The sequence below is a fragment of the Arachis duranensis genome, chromosome 7, assembly GCF_000817695.3.
Source record: "Arachis duranensis cultivar V14167 chromosome 7, aradu.V14167.gnm2.J7QH, whole genome shotgun sequence".
Taxonomy (NCBI): Eukaryota; Viridiplantae; Streptophyta; class Magnoliopsida; order Fabales; family Fabaceae; genus Arachis; species Arachis duranensis.
Genome location: NC_029778.3, coordinates 4,692,791 through 4,708,086, shown reverse-complemented (window position 1 = coordinate 4,708,086; position 15,296 = coordinate 4,692,791). Strand labels below are relative to the sequence as shown.

The following is a 15,296-nucleotide window of genomic DNA, read 5'->3' as shown; positions in this document are numbered from 1 at the left end:
GCACTCTTAAATATAATTAAGAAGAATCTGTCTTTTGTTACAATATTAATGATAGATATTGAACTAAACATTTAAGAGAGAATCCTTATTTCATCAATTTTGACTTTTCGTCAATGGCAAGCGCAACGTATGCTCCTCTATGTATTTAAAAGGTAAATAATTAGTATTTTTATCTGTAATTATATTATAGAAATATAAATCTTTTAAAATTATGTCAATTTTATTTTAATATTATAGATTATGGTATAAAAAATTTATAAAATTAAATTACTTTTACAAAAAATTATAAAGAATAAAAGTCTCCATTGATTAAGAAGATCAGGATCTTCGTAGATAAAAAATCAAATAATAAGATTTTTAGTTATTATTTTCATGTGAAAGAGTTTAATTTATTACTAATAATTAATTTTAATATTCGTTATCTAAAATTTGATACGATTTAACTTGTATGTTTTTTATTAAGTATTAACTCTGTTGTATAAATAAAAATAATTAATTTTTATGCTTGTTATTTAAAAATAATATTTTTTTCTCTCTCTATATATAAAAATATAATTAGATATTACCATAAAAAAATTATATTGATAGTTATAAAATTAACTCAAAATTATTTTTTTTAAACAATTAAATCTTAATTTTAACTTTTAATCATAACATTAATATTCTCTCCAAAGAATATTTAATAAATATTTAAAAGAAAAGAAATAAAAATATAGATTAGAAATATAAATAGTAAAATTTAAAACTAAAAAATTATGTATATAATAATAATAATATTTTTTATTTGAATTATATTATTTTGTTAATTTTATTTTTTGTAGAACAAAAAGATAGAAAAAATAGAGAATAAGAGACAAGAGAGATAAAGATAAAGATGAAGACTGAGAGAGGGAGTTTGTTAATTTTAAAAGAAAAAATTTTATTTTAATTATAATAAAAAATATCGAGTCACATATTTTGATTTCTTAAATTACTAATATAAAATATAAGTTATATATAGAGTGGAAAGGGTAGAGAGAAATAGAAAAAATGAGAGAGATAGATGAGAGAATTTAAGAAGGGGGTTTATTAATTTTGGAGAAAAATATTTCTTCTTAATTTTAATAAGAGAATGTCATATGACACGTTTGGTTATTAAATTAGATAATAATATATAAATATATAATAAATTATATATAGAATGAGAAGGACAAAGAGAAATAAAAAAAAGGAGAGAGGTAGATAAGAGAATTTAGGAAAGGGGTTTATTAATTTTGAAAAAAAATATTTTCTCTTAAGTTTAATAAGAGTGTCATGTGACACATTTTGTTATTAAATTAGACAGTAACTAGTATTTTTATCCGTAATAACATTACAGGAATATAAATTTTTTAGAATTACGATCCACTTTGTTTTAACAGTATAGATTATGCATCGAACAAAAGATTTATAAAATCAAACTACTTTTACAAAAAAAATGCCCTAGGTTAACAAAAGTCTATAACTAAAAAGACCAAGATATTTATAAATAAAAAATCAAATAATAAGATTTTTAGTTATTATTTTTATATGAAAAAGTCTAATTTTTTATTAATAATTAATTTTAATATTCGTTATCTAAAATTTAAAATAATTTAGCGTGTATACTTTTACATTTAATTAGGTGTTAACTTAAGTCTGTTGCACAAATAAAAATAATTAACTTTTATATTTACTATTTAAAAATAATATTTTTCTCTATGTATATAAAAATATAATTAGATATTAGTATAAAAAATTATACTGATAGTTATAAAATTAACTCAAAATTAATTTTTTGAAAATAATTAAATCTTGATTCTAACTTTTAATTATAACATTAGTATTCTCTCCAAATTATATATAATAAATATTTGAAAAAAGAGAAATAAAAATATAGATTAAAAAGATAAGCGGTGAAAATTTAAAACTAAATAAAAAACTAAAAAATTATGTATATAATAACATAATAATAATATTTTTTATTTAAATTATATTATTTTGTTAATTTTGTTTACTGTAAAAGAGAAAGATAGAAAAAATAGAGAATGAGAAAAAAGAAAGAAAAAGATAAAGATGAACAATGAGAATGAGAGTGAGAGTTTGTTAATTTTAGAAGAAATATTTTTATTTTAATTGTAAAAAATATCAGATGGCATATTTTGATTTGTCAAATTATGTACTAATATAAAATATAAATTATATATAGAATAAAAATAGTATAGAGAAATAGAAAAATTGAGAGAGGTAGATGAGAGAATTTAGAAAGGGAGTTTATTAATGATAAATATGAATAATATTTACTAGTCATGTAGTGTTACTGATAAAAAATATGAATACAAATTATTAATGATAAAAAATAATAATATTTACTAATCATGTAGTGTTACTGTTTGTTATTGAAAACACAAATCTGACATCAAATTTGTGTATTTGAATTTTTAAAATTTTTATAATGCACAAATTTAATTCTTAGATTTGTGTACCTCATTCAAATTGGATCCAAATTTTATTTTCCTCTTCTCTCTTTAACAATTTGTTTGGTAATAATTAAAAAAAAACCTCCATATTAAAGACATACACACCAATTTTTTTAATATAAAAAAATTAGCCTAATATCATATAAACAAAAATAATTATTTTTTATATTGACAATCTAAAAGATCATTTAAAAAATAAATATAATTAAATAATTATATAAAATATTTTATATTATTAGTATATAAAAATTAAACAATAATTCAATTTATATTCTCCCTCGTAAGCCTAAATCTACCTTCTTTTGTTATGTTTATATGCTCATAACAATTCGTTTTTTCACTTTGTAATCCCAATTATCCGCCTCAAAGCAGAAGTAGTAAGTGGTAATTAATAAAATCTAACAAGTTATCTGAAGCACCTAAAAAAATGGAAAATCAGAAATAATCTCCCCCTTAATATAATCACTGATGGGTTCACTACATTGTAATGTAACAATATAAATTAAACTATTAAAGTAACATTTTTTTTTGGTCAATAAAGCAACTTTATAGCTAACATTAACAAACTGCATAAGTGATAGGCCACATCAAATTAGAGGGATTTTTTAAAGTAATTCATCAATTGAATATATTCCTAAAAATAATTAAAAATAATTTGATTTATTAATTTTCTAAAAGAATATATTTAGAAAAACCTATCAACTAGCAATCTCAAAAGAAAAAAAAAATCATGAATAATTGTTAGAAATTCAATTAACAGCAATATGGATGTGGATTTTGGATTGCTTGTGTTAGATATCTTTGTCCCTCTATGATTAAGAGCATTTTTTTTGTTCAGAAGGTGCTCCATTTTGGGTTGACAAAATTGGTGCATATCTTCCCCCACGATAACAAATTTTGGCTCTTATTTCTCAGCCTTTGATCATGACACAAAACTTCTTATCTTTGTTTTCAGAGGATATTAAAATAAATAAATAAATTGATGTTATTTGAATAATATTTAAAAATGAGTGATAATTAGACACCTAAAAGATAAAAAGAGGAGTTTAAGTGTTAGAAATAAAGTCACTCTAAATTCTAAAAGTAATAAAATAAGTGTTGGTATTTATGAAGCATGAACATAACACAGCTAGAACACGCAAACAAACTAATTTCAAGTTTTTGTAAGACACATGACATACACATTATATAATATAAAATATTTTTTTAGATAATTCGTAATCAAATCTTAGATATTTTATTGATATTAAAGTACAAAATAATTTTTAAAGTGTTTTTAATGTTTTATTTGACTATATAAAGTATCTAAGATAATTTTTAGTTTTAACAAATAATATATATTATTTGTATATTCATCTCTAAAATATAAATTAAGAATAAAATTAAACGCGCTAATACGTGAAAGTATTTAAATATGTCTAAATATATTAGATGGATGTCGTATTTAAAATATGTTCAATATGTGTTCCAGCCCAGTCCAACAAGAGCCGGGAGTCGATTATACGGACTGCCGACCTGACGGGTCGTCGACCCGCATGTCGCCTCACACCTTGATGGAGACTTGGATAGCTGATAGAAGCTTCCAGACGGATAGGTCCAGAGCAAAGGACCCACCCGAAATACAAGGTATAAATAGAGAGGGACGTATTCTTCTCTAAAAATACATTATTCTTATCCTAATTAGCCGTCTCATTATATAGACGCTCACTTTAGCATTTAACCCACCGACACTAGAAACAATGCTTTTCCATAAAATTTGCACCCAAATCCAGAAATACACTCGATCAACCCATTGTTCTCAACCCGCCAACCATCCGATTCACCTTTCTAACGAGCAACCGAACAATATTAAAACACATAACTCAACCAAGTGTCCTTGGTTTATATATTGTATATAATGACAAATATTCAAGAAACATTTTCGCAAAAGATATATAAGATATTACATATTGGTTTGATGGGACAAGAAATGGAAGCCACCCCAAAAGGAATCAAACCCCATCCTAATGCCATCAAATATAACCTTTTTTAAATTTGGTGGTGACTCACCTACAGATTCAAAAAGTACATAATATATAGAGTAAATAAAAAAACTCACCTTTTTTTTTTCATGAAAGTAAAGACCTTAAAATTTTGAAAAAGCAAGGGAAGTTTTTGCTTTTGTTGTGAGTGGATTACCAATATAAGGTCTTCTACATATATACATGGCATGAATTTAGAATCCTGAAATTCACTACTTATATGAACTAAAATTCATAATCATATACACAGTTTTTTCTCATATTTTTTAGACAATTTCATTTTCTCCGTTTACCTAACTAAAATCCTCAGTTATTTATACATGATTATTTCACATTTTCACACATTAAAAAACAGTATCCTAAAACTAATATCTAAAGTATATTTTCATCTCTTAAAATCCTCTGCAATAAAATACCTAATTTAATTGTGAACAAATATTTTAGCACAAACTATATTGATTTCACTTAAAGTTAAGCAATATAAGATATAATATATACATACTACTGTCTCTTAAAATTGAATTTTTGTAACACTAAGTCACTAACTAAACATAACAAATCAAAGAATGCAATATGTAATAATATTATCTAACCTAATCTGATCCTCATCAGAGTTCACAATAATGGTGAGAATTTGAATGGCATAGTAGTGATGAATTGATATTCAGACATAGCTTATGATTGCATCAAGGTAACAAAAAACATAATCATGGAAAAGTGTTTAGTAAATACAAACAAACAAACATTTAATCAATCCATAAAAGACACAACATTATGAACTAAAAATATGTCATAAACAAATATCAAGAGTACTTTATGTTATGATAATAAGAATAAGAGTAACAACATTAGTACTAATTTCTGAGTAATGAATAATGGTTTTAGAAGAATGCCCTGCTACCATAAAACACTCTTGATCCATCTTTTTTCTTCGTACTATTATTACTAACATCATCAATTTCTGATATGATGTTGTTGTTATTGCTGCTTTCATGATTCTGAATCACATCACCACAATCTTGATCTTTTCTTTCAGATTTGTCAATTTCCATAGGTAGCTTCATTCTTGCTAAGGATTCTGTGAATTGTTGCATGCTTCTCATATACATATCCACTATTTGTTTCTGCATTGCAGATTGTTCAGCTTCCAAATTCATATTCATGTTCATGTTCCCTAATGGAGCTGAAAAAACTTGACCAAATTTCCCAACTTTCTTCTCACTATCATCACTCTTTTCGCTTTCTTTTTCGTCTATGGATTCGCCTTCTTTCTTGGAAGTTGGCGTATCTGGAGAGTTACTAACACTGCCTTCTATAACACTGATTGAAACATTGCAAGAATTATTCTTTTTCTGAATCGAATCTGCAGACGAGTTTCTATCTCTATCATCACTTAGGCTTGTAGTTGTGGAGCTTAAGAAACCTGAGTTCTGATGAATACTCTCATTTGGAGAAACAGGATTCATTTCACAGTCATTGGTTGCGCCGAGGCGAAGGAATGGCAGTAGCAGCCCTCTAGAAGAGCAAGAATTGAAGTAATCAGTTGCCATTTCTTGATTCTCCTTCGCCACGCCAATATCAGGAAACACAATCCTCGAATACTCAACCGGATCAACCATAACCTCTGTTACTTTTCTGTCAAGCAACACCACTTCTGAAGAAATTGAAGAGGTTTTCGCAGATTCGGATGATATCAAATCAAAATTAGAATTGTTTGTGTCTAAGGAGAGTGTCAATTGAACTGTTCCAGCTGGTGAATGGAAAAGATCAGTGGAAGAGAGGCTATAATCTTGAGTCACTTTTCCTTTTCCTTTTCCAATAAGAACTTGAGAAATTGGAACCAAAGAGAATCCAAGAAGCTGATCCTCCAAGTGATTCCTTGCTCTACTAAACATCCAAATCTCACACTTTAGAACTGCATCATCAACATTGGAGATCTTCATCCTTAGATTCTCATTGAATGTTGGATTCTTTCCACCTCCATTGATGATTCTTGTGGATAAAGTCTCATCAGGGTTGTATGTGAAAGAGAATTTTGCATACACATCTTGGTTATCATAGATGCATATGTTGTGAATGTTTCTTGCATGGTGAACAAAGATCTCTAAAACCCCAGAGAACTCACCAGCCTCATCTTCTTCTTCGTTATCATCGTCGGCCGCATGATTCGCCATGTTCAAATTCGGATTGTACCTGAAGCTGCTACTTTGATGACCTTCATTGAATGAATCCATTCTAATCAACCATAAAGGTATTCACAGTTAGAAGAAAAACAGAACAGAAACAGAGTTATGTATATTTAGTTCATCAATCATCACTGATTAACACAAAAAAAAAAAAGTTGTCTAATTTCTAATACCCTTTTGGATGAAGAGATGATCAAAGCAAAGAAAACAAAGAATTATGCAGCAAGCATGAAAAGAACATGAAGAGATTTTTTTTTTTTTCCTTACCTAATGGAATGAATGGTGATAGAGGTTTAGTTAACCTTATTCTATTATATGTATATATGTAGGATCTTGTTGGTTGAAGAGTATTTATGAGATCAATCCATGAATTGAGGCAGAAGCATGAATATAGAGTGAAGGAGAAAGTTAATGTTCAATGGAAATGGCCTTTTTTCCTTTTCTTTAGGTGAAAATGGAGAAAAGTTGTGGAGTTTTAAGGCCTTTATGTGTGGTAGTAGGTGGAAGGAAGAAATTATATTAGAAAAAAATTATATATATATATATGAAGGATGATTGTTAGTGAGGCATGAATATGAATAGAGGAAAAAGATGATGTAATGTTTTTGTCCTTTTTTTAATTTTGAATAGTGATATCTATACGTAAAGTTGAAATGTCTATAGATATCAGATGAAATTATAAAATTTAAAGATAGAAACTAAAAATTAAAATATTGAAATAGGAGTTAAATTTAAATTAAAAAAATCTAAAATGAGTGTTGACACAAAAATTGGTATATAAAAATTGTTTTTATTTTATTTAATTTTTGGTTTTGGTGTTGAGTGGGGGGAATAGAGGGTGTTGTTGCTTTGCTTGACAATGCAGCTTCCATTTGTGGAGTGCTTAAGTTGCTCCACTGATAGTTACTCATACTGGGAAGGTCCCACTAGCCACCATCTTCATTATCACTCATCCCCCACTCTTTCAAATGAAAGCTTTTAAGTTTTAACACAAACATCAAGCTTTCTCTCTACCTATTAGGAGTATGGATAATCATTTTCCTTTTGTTTTGCTCTTTTTTATATTCATTAATCAATTTTTTCTTTTAATTCTTTTAATTTCTATTCACTCAAAACTATAAAAAGAGTTTTATATATTATTATTATTTAGGCTGCGTTTGTTTATAAGAATGGGACACTGGGACATAGACACAGAGACATAAAATCGTGTTTGATAGATGAGACATGAATAGAGACTATGTGTATTTTGTGTCCATCCTAACAGAAAGAATACAGAAATACTAACAAGAAACACATTTTATTTTTTACTTTTTTTATTATTCTTGTTAATTTTTCATAAATATTATATTTTTCTTCTCAAATATTTTTGAATGAAAAAAATGAGAATAAATTAGATTTTTATAATTTGTTCTAGTTTATTACCAAACAGAATACAAGAATACAAAATTTTGTGTCTTTGTCCCTTGTATCTTATTTTCAGTGTTTTGTCCTACTATTCTCAAAAACAAACACATATATGTATGTATTTAAAATTTTTTTAAATAATAAATAACTAAGTCAATATTTTTACAATCATATTTTTATGTGGAATTAATTTTTAGTTAGTCATTATAACATTATTAGCTAACATTAGTGTTTAGGTTTATAATTAGGATTTAGAATTAAAATTTTTTATTTAGAATCTATAATTTAATATAAATAAAATAATTTTAAAAAATTTAGCTAATGTTAAATGAAAAAAAAATGATTGTCTAGTATTACTCTATTTTTATTTGTAACACAAAAAGTGCAATCTCTTCTCGGCATTTATTTGTCAAAACATGGAGATATTGCTTTGGTTTTATATTTCTAAACATTTTAATGTTTTCTTAAACATGTTAGGCAAACCTAACACTATAGAGTAGTCCTGAGTCCTATTATATGACATCAAGAGAAGAACTAAATTCAACCCCCTTTATTATATGTTATATCCACCCACATTTTTTATTAATTAATATATGATATATGATTAGTTTATATATAAAAAACACAATTTCCAAAAGCAATTTTCAGCATATGAATCCACTTTTTTAAATGCAAATTTTCCAAACTTTCCCATTTGGTTTAATAATCTCTTTCACTTGAATATTTGGTGACATATGGTTTTTCTACATAAAGCTATGTGAACTAAGTCGGTGCCTAAATTCAGTAAATTGGCTTGAATCTAATCTTAACTGATAAGCATACACACTAAGAGATAATTACTTTCACACAAGCAACTTTTTGTGTAAAATCTTCATAAGTTTGTTTTGTAATTATTTCCCTTCATGATTCTTTTTACTTTTCATTTCTCCCTTATTTTTTCAATTTTTTTATTATGTATTTGCTATAAAATGACCTATCTTCTCATTAAAAAGAAAAAAAAAACTTTTGATGCTTTAATCTATAACTTTTTTGGACTAATTCCTTAAACATCCATTCGACTTCCTCTTTGTTTCTTTTTTATAGGAATAAAACACACAATTCCCTACTTACAAGAATTAGAGGACTAACAATCCACTCTCAACAAGTATTAACACCAACACAATAATACGTAATAGCAGCCGAAAAATCACATAAAGCAGAAATTAAAAACAAGCTAACACACCAAGATTTTTAACGTGGAAAACCTCCTCAATAAGAGAAGTAAAAACCACGAGTCACTAAGACCAGGAAATAGCTTCACTATGATGAAAAATAGGGTACAAAAGAGTCACAAATTACTGCACAAAACGTGTATACAACAAGCCAAACAACCCAAGCTTCAAAACTTACAAAACAAGAACAAGAAGATGAAAATACCACAAAAACAGAGCTGCTGTGCATGGCCAATATCTCCGGCTACAGATGTCGAATTGAAGATCCGAACAGTGAAATCAAAGAACCAGATGTGTAGAACACACTGTCCAAATTTGAGCTCGATCTAACGGTTAACGAATCTGTAGTGACCAATTTACAGAGACAGCTTTGTGTATGTGCGAAAATAACTTTCTCTCTTCTTTTCTCTCTAGTGTTTGGTGTTCTCTTGCAAATGACCTCTCTCTCACTCAACTCTAACTCACCTCAGCCACTTCAACTATTCATGGTTTGGATACTAGTATTTGGACTTTTTCTCCACATAGGAAGGGAGCCCAAAAACCCAACACTTCCTACCTTTTTCAACATTTGAAGTGAAATAATTGTACTATTATATTTGTTTGCTTGGACTTCTTATCATTAGGTGCAGTCTCAGTTGTCTAGTAGAAAAATGTAGAAAATATTATGGTACATATGACACTTCTAATATAGAATGTGAAAAAAATGGATTAGATATCTCTGATGTTATTTTGGAGATGCATAGTTGTTGAAGATGGAAATTCTTTTTTCTGTTTGAGAATTCACTTCCTCAGTTTTCAGGTTGCTTGATTGCTGAAGCTAGAAATACATTGATGTTCTTGATCTTCAGCAATCGGCTATCTTATTGAAAATGAATTGTACAAAATTGTCTATCAATGCTGTCTTGCAGTTTCCTTTTTCCCATTGCTTTCACAGATACTAATTGAAGTTATGTTTATGTATGTGCGTGCTCTACCTGAGGATGAAAGCCAATATTGTTTTTCTACTACTAATTTCTTTTTCCCCCCTTTAACAGCATCCAGGACTGCATGTTCGAGGAGAGTGTTTGCCTACTACTTAGGGCTGCATGGTTTCAACCTCTGAAGGTCGAAAATCACGTGGAGCATGAAGATGCCTAAGATCCTATTGAAGATTTTTATCATTATCAATATGATTATGAGTATGATGACGAGGATGATGAAACTTCCAGGATCCAGGAGGTGCAAGTTCATCATCTCGCCAGCCAAAAAAGAAAGAGGCAGCTGAAAAAGTCGCAACAGGTAGACGGGCAAAGAGGGCATTGAAGCGGGAGGCTGCTGATAAGGCTGCAGCAGCAAAGCATCAGCAGCATCTAGGGGAGGTTGGGCAGGAAGTAATGCAATACTTATGCTGAAGTCATACCAACTCAAGCCAGGCCTTGAGTACTCTCCTTTCCTTAAAAAAAAGGGTATTTTTTACTTTTTTTTTTCAATCTTGTACGGTGTTTATTTATTGAACTAGTGTACTATAATATGGGGGGTAAAAATGATAGACAATAATGTGGCTTTGGTATGTTGTTAGTAGTTCCATGGATTTAGGTGGAGATGGAACTCTTCATACACTCTGTTAGGATTGAACAATTTAGGTTTGTAATCAATTGACTTACTCTAAATTTTTAAAAGTTGTACATGATTCTTTGTCATGATTCATGACTCTATTAAGGGTTATTCATTATGTGTTCTGCTTTCAAAGTTACAGATTTGGTATTAATAGAAATTTCAAAATCTCAAATGGCTGAAAATGATATTTGGACTTACAGATAGAAAGTTGTGCTGAAGCTTCCAAAGGAATTGCATGCTTAGCTGGTGAGTGGTCTCCCATCATTATCACTGTGTACAGAGATATTTGACCTACCAATTGTGATGTAAAATCATCCAGAAATTATTTGACTTATGGGCCGCATATGCTATCTTGTAACAATATCAAACTATAACAATATCTTATTAGTGTTGTAGGTGATATGTTTTCATTTACTGTGTACGTTCACTAGAAAACTAGCTTAGAAAAAGTTCCTATGGCAAGAATCCAGAAAAAAAAGAATCTATTTCAACCGGTATGTCCTTAGGCACGACCATACATAACATAGAAATCACACTCGAAAAAAGGTTAACAATTAGCTAGAATAGCAGAAATTGCAGCGAAATTATTTGCAAAAGATGGAAAATCGGCCACGTTACAAGGTGATTGCAACCTATTGAGGACCAAAAAGTCAAAAAGGGAGGATATACATTATTGTTAGGTTACATGTAGCTTTAATAAACTAACCACAAACTGAGGAAGGAATAAGATGATAACAGTTGTGTTCCACTTTGAAATGGGAATTAAGGGAAATCACAATAAATCACACACACTATGGAGTATAAGAGAAATGAAGTTTTTAATGTCTTATCAATATCTTGCATTGCATGCATGTGCTGTTTGATGAGTCATTTGACAATGATGTATCCCAAGTTTTCCTTATTTTTTCTCTTCTTTTCTTGTTCCATTTTATTCTGTTATGCATGTTTGTGAATGATGTTTTATCATAGGCTACTACTAAGAGTAAAGAAAGATATAGGAAGAATTAGTGGTCAAAGGTTATGATTTCTCTTCTCATGTTGAATGGAAGCCACTTCTTGTGGACTTGAATCCAATGCTACATATCAACTTTTTCTTATAATCACACAAATTAATTTTCCCAATGAAAAGGTTTATGGTTGTGAAAGAAAAATGTGCCAATAACAATAATTTGACTCATATTGAAATTTAAGGAATTAGTCCAAAAAAGTTATAGATTAAAGCATCAAAAGTTTTTTTTTTCTTTTTAATGAGAAGATAGGTCATTTTATAGCAAATACATAATAAAAAAATTGAAAAAATAAGGGAGAAATGAAAAGTAAAGAGAATCATGAAGGGAAATTATTATAAAATAAACCTATGAAGATTTCACACAAAAAGTTGCTTGTGTGAAAGTAATTATCTCTTGTGTGTATGCTTATCACTTAAGATTAGATTCAAGCCAATTTACTGAATTTAGGCACCGACTTAGTTTACATAGCTTTTTGTAGAAAAACCATATATCACCAAAAATTCAAGTGAAAGAGATTTTCCATCTTTTGCAAATAATTTCGCTGCAATTTCTGCTATTCTAGCTAATTGTTAATCTTTTTTCGAGTGTGATTTCTATGTTATGTATGGTCATGCCTAAGGACATATTGGTTGAAATGGATTTTTTTCTTTTCTAGATTCTTGCCATAGGTTTTTTCTAAGCTAGTTTTCTAGTGAATGTACATAGTAAATGAAAGCATATCACGACACTAACAAGATATTGTTATAGTTTGATATTGTTACAAGATAGCATATACGGCCCATAAGTCAAATAATTTCTCCATGATTTTATATCACAATTAGTAGGTCAAATATCTCTGTACACAGTGATAATGATGGGAGACCACTCACCAGCTAAGCATGCAATTCCTTTGGAAGCTTCAGCACAACTTTCTATTCTATCTGTAAGTCAGCCATTTGAGATTTTGAAATTTCTATTAATACCAAATCTGTAACTTTTAAAATGAATAACCCTATATAGAGTCATGAATCATGACAAAGAATTATGTACAACTTTTAAAATCTGCATTTAGGGTAAGTCAATTGATTATAAACCTAAATTGTTCAATCCTAAGAGAGTGTATGAGGAGTTCCATCTCCACCTAAACCCACGGAACTACTAACAACATACCAAGCCACATTATTGTCTATCATTTTTATCCCCCATATTATAGTACACTAGGTTCAATGAATAAACACTGTACAAGATTGAAAAAAAAAATTAAGTAAAAAATACTTTTTTTTTTTTCTTAAGCAAAGGGGAGTGCTCAAGGCCCGGCTTGATTTGGTATGACTTCAGCATAAGTATTGCACTACTTCCTGCCCAACCTCACTAGATGCTGCTGATGCTTTGCCGCTGCTGCCTTATCAGCAGCCTCCCGCTTCAATGCCCTTTTAGCCCGTCTACCTGTTGCGACTTTTTCAGCTGCCTCTTTCTTTTTTGGCTGGCGAGATGATGAACTTGCGCCTCCTGGATCCTGGAAGTTTGATCGCGGGACTGGCCTTGCTTCGAGCCGCCCAGATCTGACATAACCATTGTCTCCCCATCTCCGGTTACCAATGCGAAGACTTGATGAGCTACCATAGTAAACTTCATCTAGATCATCATCATCCTCGTCATCATACTCATAATCATATTGATATTGATAAAAATCTTCAATAGGATCGTAGGCATCTTCATGCTCCACGTGATTTTCGACCTTCAGAGGTTGAAACCATGCAGCCCTAAGTAGTAGGCAAACACTCTCCTCGAACATGTAGTCCTGGATGCTGTTAAAAGGGACAAAAAAATTAGTAGTAGAAAACAATATTGGCTTTCATCCTCAAAAGATAGAGCACATAAATAAACATAACTTCAGTGATCACATTCAATTAGTATGTGTGAAAGCAATGGGAAAAAGGAAACTGCAAGACAGCATTGATAGACAATTTTGTACAATTCATTTTCAATAAGAGAGCCGATTGCTGAAGATCAAGAACATCATTGTATTTCTAGCTTTCACTGCGCATTGACTCAGCAATCAAGTAACCTGAAAACTGAGGAAGTGAAATCTCAAAACAGAAAAAAGAATTTCCATCTTCAACAACTATGCATCAATAGCTCATTTATCTCCAAAATAACATCAGAGATATCTAATCCATCTTTTTCACATTCTATATTAGAAGTGTCATATGTACCATAATCGTCAGCTAAGACTATCTTCTACATTTTTCTACTAGACAACTGAGACTACACCTAATGATAAGATGTACAATCAAACAAATATAATAGTACAATTATTTCACTTCAAATGTTGAAAAAGGTAGAAAGAAACAAAGCCCCGCAGAAATACCTGCCATCAAGCGAGCGATGGACAAAGAGGAAGTCGAATGGATGTTTACACTGAGGGCAGGTAACTCTCTCTCTGTAAGTAGCCCAGCGAAGGATGCACGTCACGCTACAAAGTACAAAACATAATCAAGCCCGTGAATTAAAAAAAGTACAAGACAACAACAAAATCTTATCCCACTCGAACAAAGCCATATTACCCAATCATAAATCATATTTGTGTTTAGTCCATTTACATGTCAATCACTTTTAATCATTTTTTGAAGGGGAAGGAAAAATGTGAATTCCCTTCAGTCATAACTCATAAGGTCCAAATAGTCATACAAACCAAACAACAGCAAGCAAAAACCATAGTTCAAGTGAAATGGACATAAAAATATAATAAACTGCATCAAAAGAGGGAGAAATAGCATAGACAAACCAGTATGCATGCTCGCAACCTTTTACAAGAGCAGTATCCTGAAGCAGAATCTTGTCCAAGCAAATGGCGCACAGACCTTCACGATGAACATGGTTCCCGCCACCTCCTTCCACCCCACGAATCTCCTCTTCACATTCACTTCCTGTTTCACTCTGAATCTGAATCAACAACAACACAAACCCAGCAACATCACCAACAGGAACATTCTATTCCATTCCATTCCATTCAATTCAACACCGTAATGATTGGGGAAAAAACCACACAAATCCACAATCAATTTAGCTAAAACACAACGCCATTAAACATCAAGAACCAAAAGAAATCCCGAATTCAAAATTAATTCAAGAAAAATCTGAACATGGCCTAAAACCTAACTTTTGGGAATTGAATTGAATTGAATAATTGACAATAATAAGAACAAGAAAAGAAAAGAAAAAAGAACAATACCTGGGGCTTGAGGGAAAGTTCGTTAAGATCGTTGGTGAGAAGAGCAGACATAGTGAGCGATTGAGAGAGAGAGAAGAGAGAGATCCGAATTGGGGGAAAAATGAGCAGAAGCTGAAGGTTATGAAGGTTTTTTGCTTAGAAAAGAAAAGAAACAAAAGATTCAAAGATGCGAAAGAA

The 15,296-nt window shown here is 29.9% G+C and overlaps 2 protein-coding genes and 1 long non-coding RNA gene across 3 annotated transcripts; 1 reads left to right on the top strand and 2 right to left on the bottom strand.

Moving 5' to 3' along the window:
- Positions 1-5,270: 5,270 nt before the first annotated feature.
- Positions 5,271-7,192, bottom strand: LOC107496623 (uncharacterized). Its single transcript, XM_016117923.3, has 2 exons — positions 6,952-7,192; positions 5,271-6,733 (listed from the first exon to the last, which is right to left on the bottom strand). The coding sequence occupies exon 2, from the start codon at positions 6,730-6,732 to the stop codon at positions 5,380-5,382; it is 1,353 nt and encodes a 450-aa protein (XP_015973409.1). The 5' UTR covers position 6,733; positions 6,952-7,192; the 3' UTR covers positions 5,271-5,379.
- Positions 7,193-9,745: 2,553 nt separating this feature from the next.
- LOC127740702 (uncharacterized) lies at positions 9,746-11,027 on the top strand. The gene is made up of 2 exons (XR_008001521.1): positions 9,746-10,256; positions 10,334-11,027. It is a non-coding gene; the product is annotated as an uncharacterized LOC127740702 (long non-coding RNA).
- Positions 11,028-12,879: 1,852 nt separating this feature from the next.
- On the bottom strand, positions 12,880-15,265 carry LOC107496618 (uncharacterized). The gene is made up of 4 exons (XM_016117918.3): positions 15,120-15,265; positions 14,673-14,830; positions 14,256-14,360; positions 12,880-13,692 (listed from the first exon to the last, which is right to left on the bottom strand). Exons 1-4 carry the CDS (start codon positions 15,168-15,170, stop codon positions 13,236-13,238), a joined length of 771 nt encoding a protein of 256 aa, XP_015973404.1. The 5' UTR covers positions 15,171-15,265; the 3' UTR covers positions 12,880-13,235.
- Between the last annotated feature and the right edge of the window lie 31 nt (positions 15,266-15,296).